Source organism: Salarias fasciatus, chromosome 14 (genome assembly GCF_902148845.1).
Source record: "Salarias fasciatus chromosome 14, fSalaFa1.1, whole genome shotgun sequence".
Taxonomy (NCBI): Eukaryota; Metazoa; Chordata; class Actinopteri; order Blenniiformes; family Blenniidae; genus Salarias; species Salarias fasciatus.
In genome coordinates this window covers 6,087,426-6,106,918 of record NC_043758.1, presented here as the reverse complement: position 1 = coordinate 6,106,918, position 19,493 = coordinate 6,087,426, and the positions used below count along the sequence as shown (strand labels likewise).

At 43.4% G+C, this 19,493-nt stretch overlaps 1 protein-coding gene across 2 annotated transcripts in view; it reads right to left on the bottom strand.

The window, feature by feature from the left end:
• LOC115400510 (cGMP-inhibited 3',5'-cyclic phosphodiesterase A-like) overlaps positions 1-9,373 on the bottom strand; it is a 59,186-nt gene extending 49,813 nt beyond the window's left edge. For both annotated transcript variants that reach the window (XM_030108438.1, XM_030108439.1), the window contains exon 1: positions 8,433-9,373. In XM_030108438.1, the coding sequence (XP_029964298.1) occupies positions 8,433-9,362 (930 nt within the window). In that variant the 5' untranslated portion in view covers positions 9,363-9,373. The remainder of the gene's footprint in view (positions 1-8,432) is intronic.
• Positions 9,374-19,493: the final 10,120 nt, after the last annotated feature.

The window sequence follows — 19,493 nt, the reverse complement described above, 5'->3', positions numbered from 1 at the left end:
CCCAGGAAATCTTTCAACACTCGCTTTCCACTCCTGTCACTCCTTCCCTCATATAGCTGCCCCTGCATTAGATCCCCTAGAGCAAGTTCCCCTGCCTCTCTTCTATCTCTCTCTCTCACACACACAGAGCTGGAGGCAGCCTGTCCTCATGCCGCTGTGTTTTTCAGGCAATCTTTCCATCAGTCTTCTACTATCTCCAGTGTCGATCACCCATTAAGCTTTATTTGAATGAAATGATGCTTTCAAGAGAGAAACAACATGAAAAATAATATCTGGATACAATATTTTAGCAATATTGCACCCATTTTTTTTTTCTCTCAGTTCCTCTGTCATCACTGGACCTCAGCTAATGTTATTAGACAACACTGAGGTTTTTTCAATATTGTTTCGTTTTCGCCAACACGCTCTTGTCTTTATAATTGCTCAAGTTACATTAATCTAATATAATTCTGTAGCATTTTAATCTCAATCGATGTGGCTTTCTCAGTGTGTGTCCTTTCTAAACAGTTCAGCTCGCAGGCTTTTTAAAGTGTGGAAATGTGAGCCTTCCACTCACACAAAGCTCGAATCGCACCACTAACAAACAAAAGTGTTCATCTGCCAGTCAGATCTTTTTAATATGAAATATCTGGAAAGTGTCAGTACATCTGCATACATTCAAAACCTAATAAAAGTGCAGGGGACATCTCAAAGACGATCAAGTTTGCAGATACCAAGGAAATGCCAAAAAAAGTGTTAAAGTAAATGGTAAATGTAATACTTCAGAGTCTGTTAGGCTACGTTCAGACTGCAGGCTGAAGTGACCCAAATCCCATCCTTTTGCCCCTATGCGACCTGTATCTGATCTCTTCATGACAGTCCGAACAACACAGATCCGATTTTTTCAAATGCGACTTGATTACGTGGTCCTAAATCCAATACATATCTGATCTTTTGCCATGCGACTTCTGTCTATACGGCCAGGTCGCATTTATCCGACCTACACGTCACACTGCACGACAAACATCTTTAATCTGCGTCCAAGTTGGTGGGAGAAAAAAATAACCATGGCGGATGAAAATCTCGAGTCCAGTCAATGGAGGGAAAGCGAGGTTAGACAACAATGTCAGAATCGCAAAATACGCTGCACCGTTATCGTTTACGTCCGCAAACACTGAAGCGCGCTCGCTGCGTGACGTCATTATGTCCTCTTTTTCTTCTTTTTGGCGTTTTACAGCGGTTGGCATCCAACTTAGGTGCATTACCGCCACCTACTGTACCAGAGTATGGGTCTGAATGGGCTCACATTATGTCCTCTTCTGCGCATGCGGGACACGTTCGGGTAGTATTTAAGTTCAGACGGGAGATCACATACAAGTCACATTTTATTGTAAATGTGAACGAACTCACAAAAAAATCCAATTTCACAAAAAAATCTGGATTGAGCATTAAGCCCTGCAGTCTGAACGTAGCCTTAGTGTCTGAAAACTATACATTCTATTTCTGGATCTAAACAGACACAAACGTACAGCCTATGGATTCTCGGTGATTCTCTCTGCAAACTGTAAACTCACTATGGAGAGGGCTACATCTTTACTTTACTGATGAGGTACTATTTATATGTGGAACACTCCATTAGCTTGAAAGGTCAAGTCTAGAAAGAGCAATAAAGAAAACGAGGCATATAATTTATGAGCAAAACACTAAAATTACCCTCTTTATAAGATGAGACGCGGTATCGAACATGAGGCAGATATGGCAAAAACGTCAAACCAAAAGGTGTAATCTGTCCTGTGGGATGACCTTTATCACTGAAAGTGCTCTATTAAAGTAACTGCAGTTCCTCGGTTCATCCCATTGCTGTTTGTCCAGAGGCATCACTGTTTTCTTAGTAAGAGTTCTAACGATGAAACCCAGAACTGAAAAACCGACGGCAGTGGGAGAGCGGCGAGGCAGCGGTGAAGACATGATGAGGAGAGAAGAAAACATGCATGCAAGAGGATACAGAAAGATTTTGTACTGAAAGGCGATTGCCAAAAAAATCAATAAAAACACTGTAGCAGACAGGACGAAGGGTTTTCCCTTGCACGTTTGCCAAATGATGCAGGAAGTCAACTCATTTGTTGCTTTTTTATTGCAAAAAGATTCTAAGAAAGTGTGGCCAGATTTGGACTGGTTATTCACTTACACCTTTCAACACATACATATTTGGATTTGTCTAACTCTAAAACCTAATTTGTAATCATTTGATTGGTCTTAAGTCTAAAGTGGGCTCTCTGTGCACCCTCTGCTGAAATGACAGAACCTCAAACTGCTTTCCTGAAAAGATAAAAACCTTGCAGTGTCTTTTACCCAAAACCAGTCTTCATCAGATATGCTAAGCATGGATGCCACTGGAAGTAAGACACCTCTGGCGACTGGAGCAGGTTGTGTGTCTCACTGGAAATGTATGTGCGTCAGTGAGAGAATGAGGGCCGGGCTGCCCTCAAATAGATTTCAGAGCATGTTTCTGCTTTAAAAACTGCTTCTCTCTCTTTCTCTCGCTCTCTCCTTCACCCTCCTGTGACACAGATACTGTATATGGAGATAAGATGACAAACGTGCTGTACGAACACATCTTATCGCGGTGCTGCTATGTTTTGCCGTCCTTGGATGAAACAAGTGAGCCAGCATTTGCGTAGAAAGAATATTGCCATGTTGTAACCGAGAGGAAAAGCAAACTGCACGGCGAACCGTCAGGACACACTTTGAAATATTGTTGCTTTAAATAGACACTCTAGTCACGGCTGTCGTTATCTTGTATACAGCCAACGCTTTTCAATTGCATGTGACCCAAAAACCACCATTCCCCAAAATCTCCATCCCACTGAGATCCCAGCTGAACAACTTCTGTCAAAACAGAAGGCCTTTGTGTGGGGATTGTCCACAAAGATCACAATTGACTGCAATTTATGTATCTGCATGTTTATTGCCAGAAGTATTCGCTCGAGCTTGAGCGTTATTCTGTTCTTAAACCATAGGATTGAATCTGATGTCGGTCCATCCTTTGCAGCCATAACAGCTTCGGCTTTTCTAGGAAAGCTTTTCACAAGGTTTAGGAGTGTGTTTCTGGGAATTTTTGACGGTTCTTCCAGAAGGACATTTGTGAGGTCGGACACTGATGTGGGACGAGACGGCCTGGCTCGCCGTCTCCGCTCTGTTCTGTCGGCTTGAGATGTGGACTCTGTGCAGGCCAGTCGGACTGGATCATCACGGTCTTTTGTCCACTGGTGCACAGTCACGGTGGAACAGGAAGAGACCTTTTCAATGCAGTCTGAGAAGTCCCGCTCTCCTGGCAACCGCCGAACCCAGACTCGTCAATCAGCTTGCCAGACGGAGAGGCGTGATTGGTCCCTCCAGAGAACACGTCTCCACTGTTCCAGAGTCCAGTGACTGGGACGCACCACGAAGCTCTCTATTCACGGTTCTTGAACTAATCTGAAGATCACATGAAGTTTGGAGTTCAGTAGCGACTGACTCTGTGGAAGCTTGGCCACCTCTGCGCACTACGAGCCTCAGCGTTCGCTGACTGTGATCTGTGATTGTTTCATGGTCGACCACTTTGTGGCTGAGTTACTGAAATTTCCCGGCTGGACATATCGCACATGTTTCATCCTGTTTGTTATAAGTCATCCTGCTGAAACTGACTGAGCAAACCCTTCTGTCACTAATGCTGGCAGTGACCATGGAACACCTGAATCCAATGATATGGAGAGCTGAGCCTCCTTTGACAAAGCGGTGTATCTTATCTGCATCAAGTCGACTACAAAAACTTCTCATCAGAGTCATATGAGGTTCTGCAAAGCAGCGCATCAGCAAAACAATAAATCCCATTCATGTCAGAGGAAAAATAGAGAAATAAAGCCATGGAGCCGAGCCAGTGCCATTTCCCAGCTTCCAGTTCAGCAGAGTGCCTGTCTTGCCTCTGGCTTGGCAGGCTGCACCAGCCTGCTTCATAAATACTGCACAACCGGCGCTTGATGAAAACCCCCGCTTCTTTCAGGTACAACTGCACTCTGGAGAGCTTCATTATCTACAGTATGGATAAACTGTATACCTACAAACTGTGTGTGTCTCACAGAGAGGCTGGCAGATGAAAGGAGAACCGTCTGAAAAGTTTAATTCTAAATAAAATGTGTTGTGACAGAAATGTACCATCATGTCATTTTAAAAACAAAAGAAAATGTTATGGATTATCAAGGGGCTAAAAATATATTTAAGACATACTGAATCAGAAGAGTTTCACACTGATTTACAGTCTGGACTATAAAGTTTGCTATATGGGTCACAACAATTTTCTGTATAGATAAATATTTGAAGCGTTCTGCTGATGATGACATGTTGTTACAGTGAATAGCAGTTTGATGGAATATGCAATAATGCATAAACTTTTTGGAATTACTTCAATAAAAGTCAAACATTTTTTTCACATCCGTCTGTATCACTCACAACATGCAGTCTGTGGGATGCTGAGGTTGGATGAATGGACCCATCCTGACACATCCTTGCCTGGTTCCACTGCTGATTTATGGCTCAGAGAAACAGCTTGTTTGTTGTGAGGAGGTATTACGATTACAGCAGAACTGACTTGTTACACACACACGTACACAGCAAATTATGAACGATTCCAGCACCAATGAGGCATAATTGATAAATTGGTCATCTTGAAACTGTGCTTTTTTTAGCACCAATTTCACAAGCTACAGTGCAATTCAATTGTTTGTGTTTCTTTCCCCCTACGCCTCGCATCAATCTCCATGTTCCTCTGGTCTGTCGTACAGATTACACGGCAGGAACAGGCTGCAGGAGGACACGATGCCCTCAGCATCTGGTTAGCTGCAAGGTGCTTTCTTTTTTTCTATTTTTTTAAAGTTTCAGAGATCAATTTGTCAACATTCCTGTTCCAGACATCGCAGGGCTGAATGGGTAATGGAGCTGTTCTAATAGTACAGATAGCCCACTAACTCAGCGTTCCCTGGATACCAATTAGCAATAAACAGCCAGGCATCGACAATCAGACGGCTCATGTGGGAACAGAATCAGAAGAGCACATGTGAAAGAAACTTGTGAGTTAGAACTAAGTGATCAGGTCAGGAGAAACGTTTTTGTTGAGCCAAAATAAAGTGCTTTTAGTGGCTCATTGTAATCCACTCAACAGGTATCAAACACAAGCAAACTGACTGAGGTTGCAAAATTGCACCGTATAAGATTTGCTGCCTAAATCTGATTTTTTTTTTTTTTTTTTTTACACATATTTCATCAAGAGATCCTTATCTGATTATCGCAATTAAAGTTGTCGACGTCAGAAACATCACACATGAGTCCTTGTTGTGTTTACTAAACTTCAGGCTGCTGAACCAAGAAGATGACACGTTTTAGAAGTTTGCCAAACACTGCCAGGATTTCTTGGCAGAGAAGCAAGAAAAGGGCCATAAATGCATCTAATGCATATTGTAGAGCCGGCAGGGCGCGCTATGAAGGGATCACTGAGATTCATTCTGGAACTTAGAACTTGCACTTTATGAACACGAACTCCAATGCATCATACAGCAAAGAGAGGAGAGAGAGAGAGAGAGAGAGAGAAGAGAGAGAGAGAGAGAGAGAGAGAGAGAGAGAGAGAGAGAGAGAGAGAGAGAGAGAGACCACTGTGCCAGATTTTCCTCCATGATTCTTAATTATTTACTGTGGTCTGCATGTGGAACATGCAACAAAATGAGCAGGATGATTGCATCCTTCATTTACGCAGCGGTTCTGATCACTCAGTGGCACGCCGTGCTAAGAAGTGTTCTTTCAGTTGATCCAGACAAATGCAACAATGCCTGAGTACATGGAGTCCTACAAGATCCCCGACTTAAAAACAAAAAGCAAATGTCATACAATGTCGCTTTAAAGTAGGACATACGAAGAACAAAACTGCAACAGGAACGATCCTGTCACCTTGCACATTATAAATTTGTCACAATTGTGTACTCACTGCAGTCAGGCCTTCTTTGGATGACAGGTGAAGTAGAGGAAAAACAGGCGTGACCAGGATGGAGCTGTTTCCTTACTGAGGTAATAAATGGGAGAGTACGACACAAACGCAGCCACTCGGGATGAGCACCACATCCCTACTGCACACGGATGGATCCTTCTATTTCCCATAAGGAGACAACATTAGCGGCTCCAGATTCATTTCTCCCACATTAGCTGCTCGGCTCTCGAGGGCATGAGAACAACTGGGGACACTCAGAAGAGACAACTTTGATGTGAAGCACCAAGTCTTTAGAAGTAAACCAAGCACAACAATCTTTAGATCATATTTTTCGACATGAAAAAATGTTTCAGTTCATCCCTGAATTTTGACTCCACGATTGTGGAACAGTATTGTATGTACTATTGTGTATATACAGGTAAGTATTTATCATTTTATTGATTACTGATACATGTTTCCATCCCACAGTGACTAAAAACACATAAAACATAAAATAAAGACTTTGTATGAGATCTTTTTCCACCTGAGAGTGCTTTGCCCATTCTTTTTGAAATATAATCAGTTTGCTTTTTGAATTGAATTTAGGGCTGAAGGTTTTATCCTGAATGGCTTTTTTCCTCAAACTGAAAGAAATTTTCTCTAAGAAACAATAAAAAGTGGATGAATCTGTTCCTGAACTACAAAATCTAACTTTTTTAATCATATATTCGTTCATATATATTGTTCTCATTTAATTTTCGCTGTTCCTCGTTCACAAGCTTTCTTTGGTCTGATTGTAGCTTGAAGAGAAAATATCAATAGAATTATTACCTAAAAACCAAAGTCCAGATTCACTGCGGACTGCAGTGATGGTGCACATACAGTATGTTGCACTAATGTTGACAGCAAAATATGAGGTGATATGCAACCACTTTACACTCATAAATAATTGATTCAAGCAACATAAGCAAGATGGAGACACACCGTAAATATAATGATCACTTTAAGGTAAAATAAAGCAATATGTCCAGATATTAAAGTAACAAGGATGCACTTCAGACTCCAGGTTAACTCACAGAACCACTACTGAAAGAGAGAAAAAACACACACACACACACACACACACACACACACACACACACACACACACACACACACACACACACACACACACACATCCGCCTCCTTCACAGATTTTTGATCACTTCACTGTCAAACATACAGCCGCAGGCCAAAACCGGTCTGCCAGAGGGTCCAGTCTGGCCCGCGGGATGACCAGGCAACGAGTGAAGATCACAACCAAAAACCTGACTGTGAATTTTTAATACAACTAACTGCTTTTTCTGGATTATTTACTGAGAATGCCATGGTCTTAGTTCAAGTAGCTGTCATGAAAGATAGCTCTCGTTTTACTCACAGAGGAGCACATTATTGGGCAAATTTTGTTCAAGAGAGAAGAAATGAGTGTTGAAATAAATCTGGTTTTTAATAACATTAGGCTAAAGACAGAATGTTGCAGAGCATGTCTACATGAACAAAAACACAATTTCCAGTGTTTTGCATTGCTATAAAATTGCGAAACAGATATTTTGAGACAATTTCCACCAAAGTGGCATTATGTTGAAATGTAACTCTTTTTCTTGATAAATTCAAACCTCCCATATTTCCTGCTCAAGATACTGAATTAAATATTAATGCAGTCACATTTCTTTGGACTAATTAAAAGGAAAACACGCTGAGTTGCGGTTGTTGATCTCTTGTTATTTTGCCCCACGCCAGATCAAATCCATGTGGCCCCTGAACTAAAACGAGTTGGTCTCCCCTGCTGTAGAGGTTTCCCCTCCACCCGCAAGGAAATAATCCAATCTCTAATTCAAGGACAAGTCATAGCAGAGAGGATGTAAAATGTGACAGAGGCTCCTCACATCTGCTGTTTCTCCCCGCTGCCATCATGATAACCTGCGACGCAGGAGGCTCCATAACGTGTCAAGTCTGGCACCACAGCACCGGCCAGCACCCAGGATAAGCCCAGGCTTTCAAAATATTTAGATGGGACTTCACACCTATGCGCGCACACACACACACACACACACACACACACACACTGGCAGGCACGCAGTTACTTGGCACGATAAACGCACCATCCATTTTCTTATCAGCAACACAAACAGTGCGCGCTGCACAGAGATGATGACCAAATTAGACTTAAAGGTAAACAGCGGTGATGTGGAGCAGGCTAGAAATCCAGATCGGTCGGAAAATGCAGTAAAGCGAGACGTGTGAAAGTATGAATCGACCGAGAAAGATGCTTGTGTTCTGCGTTTGGAGGGATGCGGTTCAGAGCTGTCACACATGTCACCAGGGGAAGAGAGTGTAGAAAATAAAAAGCCATATAGAAGTGTAAAGCTCACAAAACAGCCGGTGTGCTGCAGCCGAGACTGCCGAAGTTGAGAATTCTTACCTGGTCCCGCGGAATGCAGGGCAGCGAAGTCCTGCGGTGGGACTTGCTGTTGCTCTGACTGTGAGCCATCATCTCCGAGGCCGCTATGGAGCTGGACCTCCGTCTCCTTTTGAAGACAGGGATGTCCTCCTCCTTCGCCCCGGTCACAGAGCCACAGCACCCCGTCCCGCTGGTCCCTGAGGCCGGCAGGAGCCGGTCAGCATACCTCGCAAGCAGAACCCCCAGCAGCCCCAGCAGGTAGGCCAGGTGGGGTCTCCAACCGGCCCGGACGCGGCTCAGGGAGGCGAGGGAGACGGCCCTGACGACGCTAATGAGGACGAGGACGGACACTCCCTGACCCAGCCGGACGACCAGCAGAGCCCCGCAGCCCAGGCAGCCGAGGACGACCAGATTTGCGGGGAAGGAGAGCAGCTGCTCCTCGGCGCCGCGCAGGAGAGACTGCGCCGCGGCTTCGCCCAAGTGGCACAGCGCGAACAGAAAGAGCGCGGTGCGGAGCAGCACCCCGCAGCGGATCACGCACAGCCCGACCCACAAGAAGGCACATACGAGGGAGAACGCGGGAGAGACGCAGGAGCACGCAGTCAAAAGCAGCTCCACAGCGCAGCCCGCTGCCGAATGGAAACTAGAGCCGGAGCCGCAGCTGTTATTTCCGCCGCTGCCGCCGCCGCCGCTGCTGCCTGCATCCCAGTCAACCAATCCGAGCAACAGAGCGAGAATAACGGAGATGGAGGCGACGCAGAGCGCAGACGACACTCCTCTGCAAGTCCATGTCACGGCGAGTCTCAGCCGCGACTGGCTCCGTGCGTCCTGGCACGGCGCGGTGACACATGTCTTCACGTAGCCGCTGCGCTCCAGCGCCGCCCGGGGATGTTTTTCATGAGCGCTTCTCGATGATCCCCTGTCGCCGTCCGCCTCTAAGGCCATTCCCATCAGCCGGGCGGAAAGCCGCGCGCTCACCGTCCTGCCAATAAAAACAACGATTATAGTTGTTTTTGTTTTGTTTTTGTGTCTCCGTGCGCGTGTCTACATGTCCCAACAAATCCAAAGGATGTTGTGGACCGTGCACCAAAAAACACTGGTCAGCAGGGATGCTTGCCTCTAAAACTGGAGTTTGCACAACACTGGAATTGGGAAACACTGCTGAACTGTGGCCTACTGCGCAACTTTTCTGGTACTTTAGTGGGTCAGAACTCCTCCATTACATTTGGTCGATTATTGAGCCGTCAGCCACTGAACCAAAACACAGCGACCCTTGGCGTTTCACACGTCCAGGCCACTGCCCCAGTCCTCCATATAGTCTCTCTCCCTCCCTCTCTCTCCTCCTCTCCCCTCCCACCAGACACTATCCCTCTTTTGTGCCGCTCCGGTGATTCCTCCGTCACGTTTCAGCTCTCTCCCCCTCGTTTCTGCTCATTCTGCAGGCTGCGCTTTGCCCTGGATGTGACTCAGTGCGCGATGGATGGATGCCATGTTTACATGAAGAGTTCCTGGCTTGTTCTGGAAGATGGAGAACCCCATTAAGAGAATTAACTGTAGTAATCCTGTAATACGTTTTAGAGGTACAGTGCAGTGTAAATATGGCGCGAGGCCAAAAATACACCTCTTACTGGAGATGCGAAATGAAAAACATATCAGTTAAAAGAACAGCGAGGACGGAGGAGATCTGAGGAGCACATGTTTTAGGGAATAATAATGATAAAATGCAGAAAAAACAAAATATATATTTCTAATGAATGGTCCATGTGCCTGTTGAAGAAATTGCTTTTAGTTTGAAATAAAAAAAAAACTGGTAACAGGATGAGTTTTATCTGTCATTCTGTTTTGCTGTTAGCTCTGTTTTGTTTTGCTTTCCTTTCTATTTTATTCATTTTATTTATTTATTAATCCTGTCTGATTTTCATTGGAATGCAGGTTCTGCATTGAGACAAAAGAGTTTGAGAAATCTAAATTAAAATAAACCATTTAACACCCTCAGACAATTATAGTTCCCTCAGATACATAAAGATACTGGCGTTCATTTCCTTTTAAATTGACTCAGCTGTAAGCCACAGTATTACAATGTGACATTTTACATTGAAAAATAATTGTATGATTACAGCCAATGCAGCGTATGGTTGTTGGAGGAAGAAGCTCTCCAGTGTTAACAATAGTGATGCTGAATAGAAATGGATTTTTGGGGGGAAATGACAAGAAGTAGCAGCAACAAAACAGATATACCACCAATATGCAGATAGCAGCACAAAGATAAGCTTTTAGGCTGTAGAGCCTTCCCATGCATCCTTGTCTGCAAAACAAACTGCAGGTAGCACATTCTGTAGCTTTAAGCGATATCATTTATCAGTGGAAGGTCACTGAAAACTCACACACAAAGGACGCTGTGCGATCAGGATCCTGTGTGTGCTTCTGAAAAAAAAAATAGGTGTAATGTGAGATGAAAAGTACAGTCCGATTTGTTCCGTTTCCTATAATAATCGTCTTGCTACCCGTTTATTTATTCAGTTTATGGATTAAAATCCTAAAGCACATCATCCTCTTCCTCCCTCGTGGCAGACGGGGCCGGGGCAAGTTTCGCAGCCTTTCACCTGTTTGCCCTACATTTCATGAGAGGATTTAAAAAATGATGCGCTGGAATCACATGCAGCTATTTAAAGTCAGTCTTCCCGTTCTGCAGTATCATCAGAGAAACGCAACAAAGTCGGATGAAATCAAGCAAGTAAAAATGAAATTAAAAGCAAATACTGTATTATCTCTTGTCCTGGACCTTTGGTACAAACATTTCAGCATCTTTCTTTTTTGTTTCAGTGTGTGTTGTGATGCAGTGAACAGTGTCTTCACTCCATGTTGGCGTTACACAACATGGTCCGGAGCAATCAGACAAGTGCAATCGGGGCATGGAGCTCATGTTTTAGTCATCCCATCACAATGGACAGTGGGCATTTACAATCATGCACTCGTCACTGTTAGCTCAGGAAGCAAATATAGAACAGTAGACATAACTGCCTGAGTTTGGCCTTCCTGGACTCAGTTTTATTCCAGATTTTCTCTTGATTAAGTCAAAACCTTCCACTTTTTTTTAGTATGCATGGTGATACAAATAGACATGTTCAAGTTATTGTTGTGTTTTTTATTTAGGTATGGAGTTTTTCAGCATTTTACAATGTCTATCTTTCTCTAAGATGTTTGCAAACATGTTGTTTTTCCAGTGTCTCAAAATCTACTGCATTTTGTTTTAATGTATTTACAGTGCTTTTATCCGACAGTCCATGATCATTTCATGCAGCTTATTTACCTAGAACCACAGCTTTTATTAATGGCACTGATTCAATACAGCGCCTGCAACAGAACCCTGATTTGAGATCATTATTTAGTAAAAGAGTTCAAAATATTTTATTTCAGATTGATTTAAAAAGATCTGAAAAGGAGAAGCATCCTTTGTTATTCATTTTCTCAACCCTATGACTCTGTTTGCGGTCAGGCATCATGTGAACACCGCCCTGCCTCTGATATGATGAGGTTGAATAAGCGGAAGTGTGGAGGATTTATCACCAAGTTACGTCAACAAGCCGTAAATAAGACATCATGAAAAACTCATAATCCACATGTCTGAAAAATAGAAACTATAATGAAAATATTTATATTATAACATGAAAATGAACTTAAAAACAGACATATCGTATTTTATATTGGAAGTACTGATATTTTGGCATAACGAGTGAAGGCAGATAGGTGAAGTATCTATCTGTGTCCCTGTGATCCATACATCTTTTCACCTGTGGATCAGATTGCAGCAGTGCTAAAAAACGGAGCGTCTCTGACCCGCAGTGTTTTCCCACACATGGTGACACGATGCAGGATCCGGGTTCCTGAAGAGGTCAGGTCTGCCTCTGCTGAGCAACAGCATTAACACTCTGTAAATTTGGGAAATGTAGACATGTTGATAACAACATTATTTGTCCTTCACACGGGGAGAGGTTGTCCAGATGCGCTCTTCTACTTGAACCGAGGAAGTGTTGTTACAGAGTCATCTGTCTTGGGGAAGTGTTTGAATGGATGTGCATGTGTGCATGCTGCACTTTTCACTTTCATCAGGTTTTCTGCACGTCGCCTCTTTCCAAGCCCACTTCAACATCCTGCTGGCATCCCAGATTTACTGTCATCACATGTAAATATTCCACTAAATGTTCTGAGCTGTCAGAGAGGCTGACATTAATGCCTCAAGATGTGACTGCGAGGTTGTGTTCTGTGCTCGGGACACTGTGAGGAGGTTGGGTTTTACTACCCCAGCAGACATTTAACTAATATGATGCTTAAAACAAATTTTATAAGTATTGAATGCTCCTGTGTCACGTGATGTACTTTGTTTTATATCCGTTCTTTTCTAATCCTACCTGAACATACATTTGATTATTCCTCTTGGGCTCGTAAGGCGTTTCTCAAACTCATCCAATCACATGCGATTCAGAGGGAGCGCTCGGCCCCGCCCACAGTCTGGCTGAAACCACACTTGACCATCAGTGTGTCGGTCACCGGGTAGAAAAGCAACATCACAGAGTGAGAGATGTTTGGTTTTTTCACCAACGACAACATTTACACTTCAGAAGAATGTGGCTGAGGTCTCATATATTCATTCAGCCCTCCATCTCTCCTCCCGCTCCTCTCCGTGAGATTACCGTAGAACGGGGTGGGAAGTTTATCTTCTTTAGGCATCACATGAAGAACTATCATTTTCTGAGCGATAATTTAAACTTTGTTGAGTGTCATTTTTATTCCTCTTAGCAAAAGGAAAATAAAATATTTTCAAGTTGATGTGCTTTATCAGGGAGTATACTGTTTTTCTTTCAGTTGTGTCTTATTGCCGTAGTTTGGTGTTTAATCCTTAAAATTATATCTGCTCTTCTCAAACTTAACCAGTCAGTTTGACCTTTGAACTCAGTAAAGGAGTACATGGATACTTACATCTTGTATTAGAAAAGTCAACAGAATGAGTCTTTCTGTACTTGTGATAGCGCTGCTGGGAAATACAGTATATCTTAATACGGATGAATGTAGTACAAAATAATACATACGAGATACGCTGGAAAAAACAAATTGGATTTACTGCTCACCAGCATGTAGCATTAAAGAAAATTGCTTTTCTTTAAAGATGCTGCCTTAATGAGTTCAGGTTTGGTTCCAGATAACTCTTACATTGTACCTAAATACAACCATCCATCAGACAGAAAGCTGAAATTAGGGAGATCTACTGGCCTCAAATCCAAACCTTTCAGATATGAAGGTGGCAGAACTTTGAGATAGAAACAAAAAATAAACCTGATTTCAAGCTATATTCAACTGTAACTTTTGTCTCTGTTCAAATAAGAATAAGTGTAATAATACTATGGCTGAAGGCTTGCTCAGCATCTTCATCTGTTTATCTGCTCAGTTTCTTCGCTCATCAGTGCATGGCACATTGCAAAACAGCCTTATCCTACTGTATGCGCTCTTAAAAAAGTGTACGAGTATACATTTTCTACATTATAGGATGTGTTTGTGCTGTCGCAACATTTTGGCATCATGGTGCATAAAACTGTTGGTCTTGTTCTGACACACTGCATTAGAGAGACGTCATCGGCCGGGCTGCCACAGAAAATGCGTGTGTGTTTGTGTGTGTGTGTGTGTGTGTGTGTGTGTGTGTGTGTGTGTGTGTGTGTGTGTGTGTGTACATGCACTAATGTGAGTAGAGAGGAGAGCCTGTGTCTCTGGGGGCCGTGCAGCAGTGAGATGACTGTTCTCTCTCACCTCATTCCTCTGCCCCTGCATGTTTTTGCAGACCACCAGAAATATTATTTGAAGGTGCTGCTTTGAGCCTTTCGGCTGCTCCGGGGGGGAAAACTCTGTGACTCGTGCTCGAGGCGCTGCAGAAACACGACTCGCCGCTCTAAACGGGGCACACCAAATTAGTGACCGCCCCAGGGTGTCAGACAAAAAAAAATAAAAAATCTGAATCAGACCATATGAGAAGCAGAAAGAAGCAGTTCTAATATAAGCCTTGTAATAAATAACAGTTTGTTTTTGGACATTCAGTGTGAAGGAGAAGTGCTTATTAGCTTGACTGTATGTCTCTTGAAGGTCGTGGGCCACTGGAGTCAGTCCTCGTTGTCAATGAGAGATGGCAGGCTGCAGCGTGGACAGGCCATCAGTCCTCCAACAGTTAATTTGACATTCATCACTCCGTCTTCCGCGGCTCTTCATCCGATTCAGGGCTGCAAGGTACGGGGCTCAACCTTTAAAGGTCTCCAGGCCATCATCGAAAGACAGTCACACACAAACACTCACACCTAAAGTCATGGATTAGGGACAAATGCAGGTTCGGTGCTGCAGTATCCAGAGAAAACAACACACACAGGGAAAACATGCAAACCCAGACAGGGAATTCCGTACTGTGAGAATGAGAGCAAACCACTACACTCTCTTGTGGCCTGAAGGTGGAGCATTGCTGTTTTTCATTTGTTTTGGATAATGACCAAGATGAAAACAAATTGAAGCTCGGTTCTTCTTTCTTGTAGCGAGTGAGGAAAATGCCAGAAATGCATGTCTTCCCCTTTTGGCGAGACACCAAGATGCGCCGTGATGATTGCCACTTGCTCATCGCACCATCTGCCATCTCAGAGCAGCTGCACACTCACAGGATGCAAACCTGACAGTGTAAAGACATTTAGCCTCACAAGCCGAATGCTGTGCACCGCAGTGCAACACTTTGACGTTTACTGAGTGTTTCATTGCCAGACTTGCAGCTAAACTGAGCGGAGACACGTGCAGCTATGTGGTTGTCAGACTCGCGTCTGCTTCATGGGACCCATCGAACTAAAACATGTCAATACGTTTTCCATCCAGTTCTGTCCGACTTCAGTGAGGGCTGGAGCTGGTCCCAGCTGACCGGGTGGAGGCAGGGCACCTTCGACAGACTGCCAGTCCATCAGGGCGAATGCAGAAAGACAGAAAACACACTCCGACAGGAAACTGAGAGCCACCAATGCAAGTGTTTGGACCGGCGAAAAGAACAAGAAACACTGGAGTTTATTATTCTATGTAACTGCAATCAGAGCTGCGCATATGTACCCAGGCAGTAAATGAATGCATGCACAGACCCTCACTGAGTCCATTAACTGTTAACATGTGATGATGACTTGAGAGGTGTTTACGAGTTAACGCAGCAGAAAACACACCGTGACCAGTTGGTTTCTCAGCTGCAGAGCTAAATCTCCAACCGAGCCTGCTCCGCTGCTAATGACTCCTAATGACTTGGAACATGAAATACCCTTCTCTTTAAGGGAGTGTGTGTGTGTATGTGTGTGTACAAACACATAAAACACTTTTTTGCATTTTACTAATCCAAAATAAAAGCCTCAATTTTTCTGTTTTCCAAACCTTTCTTTTTGTTTCCTCCATTTTCAGACTGAGCCAGCGATCCAAACTCATGCAGTTTCTTCTGTTAGTTGATTTCATCAGGTTGGGTCAGGATTTGCAGCCAAAGCAGTGGGTCCCTGTTGGTCAAACTAGAGAGAGTTTCTTCATAGGGCAGCAGGATGGTGTTGCGTCAGCAGCGTGATAAGCTGTGCCTGCTAACCCTTCAGGAATTCATGGATGAAAAAAAAAAAAATGCTTATCAGGGCTGTGATACAAGTCTCTCTTTCTGTGTGTGTGTGTGTGTGTGTGCGTGTGTGTGCCCCTGTTCCTATTGTATTGCACACGAACCCACTGGATATGTCGTCACCGTGGGCACAAAAATAGAAATCCCCATTATGGAGTTCAGTCAGTTTATGGGTTTATTTCAGAAATGGTTCGAGCTCGGTTCAGGTTAAGAGCCTGCATGGTTTTCATAGATCATTAACATACAAATACATTTCTAATTGGAAAAAAAAAAAAGAAATTGTCAACAGCTGTTGAGATTCAGGCAATCGGAGCTTAACACTTCTCGCTTTCACTGGATACTTTGATATAAACTACCTGATTTGTCTTTATTAAGTCGACCGCTGCTCAATCAGAAGTGTTTTCATACAGAACCATCACACATGTTTGTGTGCGTTCCTGTGTGTGTATAGGGGAATAACTGGCAGAAAAGTAGTTTTTCACACACGTGAAGTGTTTGCACTAACTTCTGTGTCGGTGCTCTTGTGCGCCTTCATTTGTATTCATAGTGTAAGGAGACTCAGGGTAAAGAAAACACGGGTTATCAGGAGTTGTACCTGTGTTTCACAGCTGGTCTCAGTCCAATTTACTGGCGCACAGTCTCCCCCTTTCCTCTGTGTGTGTAACCCTTTCGTCATGCACCACCTCTGACTCACCCGCTCTCGCTGTGGATCTGTCCCGCCATCAACAAACTCTCATCCACAGGGATGAGAGAGAGAGAGAGAGAGAGAGAGAGAGAGAGAGAACACCTTGCACTTTACAAATCCCACTTAAGTAGAATAAATAGAAAACTGAACTGTGCGTGCCTGTATTAGTGGTTTGAGACGAGGGGGCTTCATGTGTGACTGAGTATAGAAAATGAATTACATAGAATGGCCACATGCTATAAATATTAAACAGTCCGTCACTCTATAGATTAGCAACAAGACCAGACTGTTAATGCTGCCGGATAAGATCGCTGCACACTCGCCACGCGTTTTTCACCGCCCCGCCGGGTGATTATTCATTGAAGGCCATCCCCGCGAGAGACACCTCTCACATGTAAGCAGTCATGTGATCCGCTGTTGAGACGAACGTATTGATCATCGCAGCTTAAAGTCCGACGAAGGCCGCCCATTCTGTTTGAGGTTTATGTGTCATAATCTGTTTCTAAAATCAGGCTTTCTGTACAGCTACATGAGTACAGTTTCATTGGATTAGCAGAATGTGTGTCCTGCTGGCGCCTCGACTAAAATATGATTACAACTGAGAATATTTGGAAGTCTTTCGAACTTCTCTTTTCTTCCTCCCCCTTGTAAAATAAAAAGAAAAACACTTCTTCCACTTGGAGGAAGAGGACAAGTTGATGACTGAATGATGTGGAATCACTTTTTATCTGAGCTGGTATAAACATAAGTCAAAATCTATATTTTTACATTAAGTCATCTCATTTTTTGGAAATTTTTAAAAATGATATCTGTAATATACAGTGCAAGTTTGTGAGTATGTAATATGTGTGTGCATGAGTGTGTTGGAGCGGTTGAATGATTTAACCACCAGTCAAAATAATGACAAAGAAGAAACTGTCTGTTTGCTTTTCCCCCGTCTGATTAAAGAAAGGAGGCAGCGCGGCATCAGAGAGCTGCTCTGTTATTAAGGACTCTGAAGTGACGGCACACACACTCAGATACACACACACACAGGTCACATCAACACACAGTCTCACACACACACGTATATTTACAGACAGACCAAACCAAAAGTGCATGTTTCAGTCACAGGCAGCACATTGACTGATATTCATTCAAACGGGGGAAACATAACCAGAACTTCAGCCTGGCCTTGTAATCTTCAGGGTCTGAGCGTCTGTACACACACTTAGAGACATGACAATGCGCATACGTTCATTTCCAGTCTCACGTTGAACTGAAAGCTTTGTCTGGCGATCTTCTTTTCCTTTTTTTTCTATAGTCCACTATCAAATTCATGATTACTCGTCCATCACAGGGCAAACTAACACTCATGGAATTATCAGTCACCTTTTAGCCTCAAATATGTTTGTTTTCGACAGTGGAAGGAAACCAGTGTACCTGGAGACGATCCACACACGCACAGGGAGAACAAGCAAACCTAAAGAGATCCGACCAGGACACAGACAACAAAGAAAAGTCAAACTCAGGTCAGTCAGTTCAACCTCTGGGCGAGCACTGCTCTGAGGTTTGTATTTTTATCACAGCGCTGTTTGAAAGTGTCCAGTTGTTCAAAACAAAGAGGAGAAATGGCACTTCAATGCAAGATGTGTCAGTCTTCAAATCAGAAGTGCTGAGATGCACAAACCGAAGGATGTGACTAGTTGGTCACGCTTTATGGACGCATTGTCTCTCATATTGTTTCCTTTCACCGTGGTGAATAAGACTGACACCCTGACAAGCAACACGCAGCCCAGCTGGCATCGCCATAAAGACCAGCTGCACACATCATACTTGGATTAATTCATACAATGACAAACAAAAACAATGCACCATAATCTCACATTAAAATGCAAATTGAGTTTCAGCGGAAATATAAAGAAAACGGCCTGAGTGATTAAAAACATGTCAAATTTAGTTAGTTTGAGCTGAAAAACAGACCAAGCCAGAGAGCTTCATGTTTGTGTATGCAGAGGCTTCATTTTTTCCTCCACACCAGTGTTTTATCTTGCTTTTGAACCTCATGCTAAGTGATTTTTTTATACCCGATTGTGAATCACAGTTGCCACAGTCCTGTTGTGTTGTTTGTTGCACATTTAGTCTATATTGTTGTTGGCAGCTGAATAAAGATCGTGAGACAAGATTTGAAGGCTTCACATCGGATGTATAATTTCAGTTGCCGTCCCATATGCACTCAGCCTGATACTTTTCCGGACATTTCATCAGTGGCGGACCGTGCATTTCACATTAAGGCCTTCAGAACAGATCCGCCTGAACCAATCCACCTCTCAATAACTATTTTGTCTACAAAAAAAAATCTTATTATGCAGATATGCACATAAAGAGTTCTTGCACAGCAGATAGATACTTGTGCAGCCAGAAGAAATGCCTTTGCTGAAGTGCACAAGTCTCCTACTACATCTGTGCACATACAATGAGCATCAACAACTTAATAAAACAGCAATATTATTTAGGAAAAGAGGAACATTTTACTCACCAAAATCCCGATTATTTGTAAAGAAAATACATCCTCCTTTCCTTCCTCAAAAAGAGTTCAACTGCTCTGTCATATAGATTATCCGTGCGTTTCAGTTCCATAAAGCCAGGGCTGAAAGTCCAGCTTGCCCTGTGGTATTTCTGGCGTAAGTTTTATTTCTCTTCAGGTCTTCTTCTTCTTCTTCTTTGGAATAATTGAGGTAGGCGACCAACAACTTAGGTGCATACC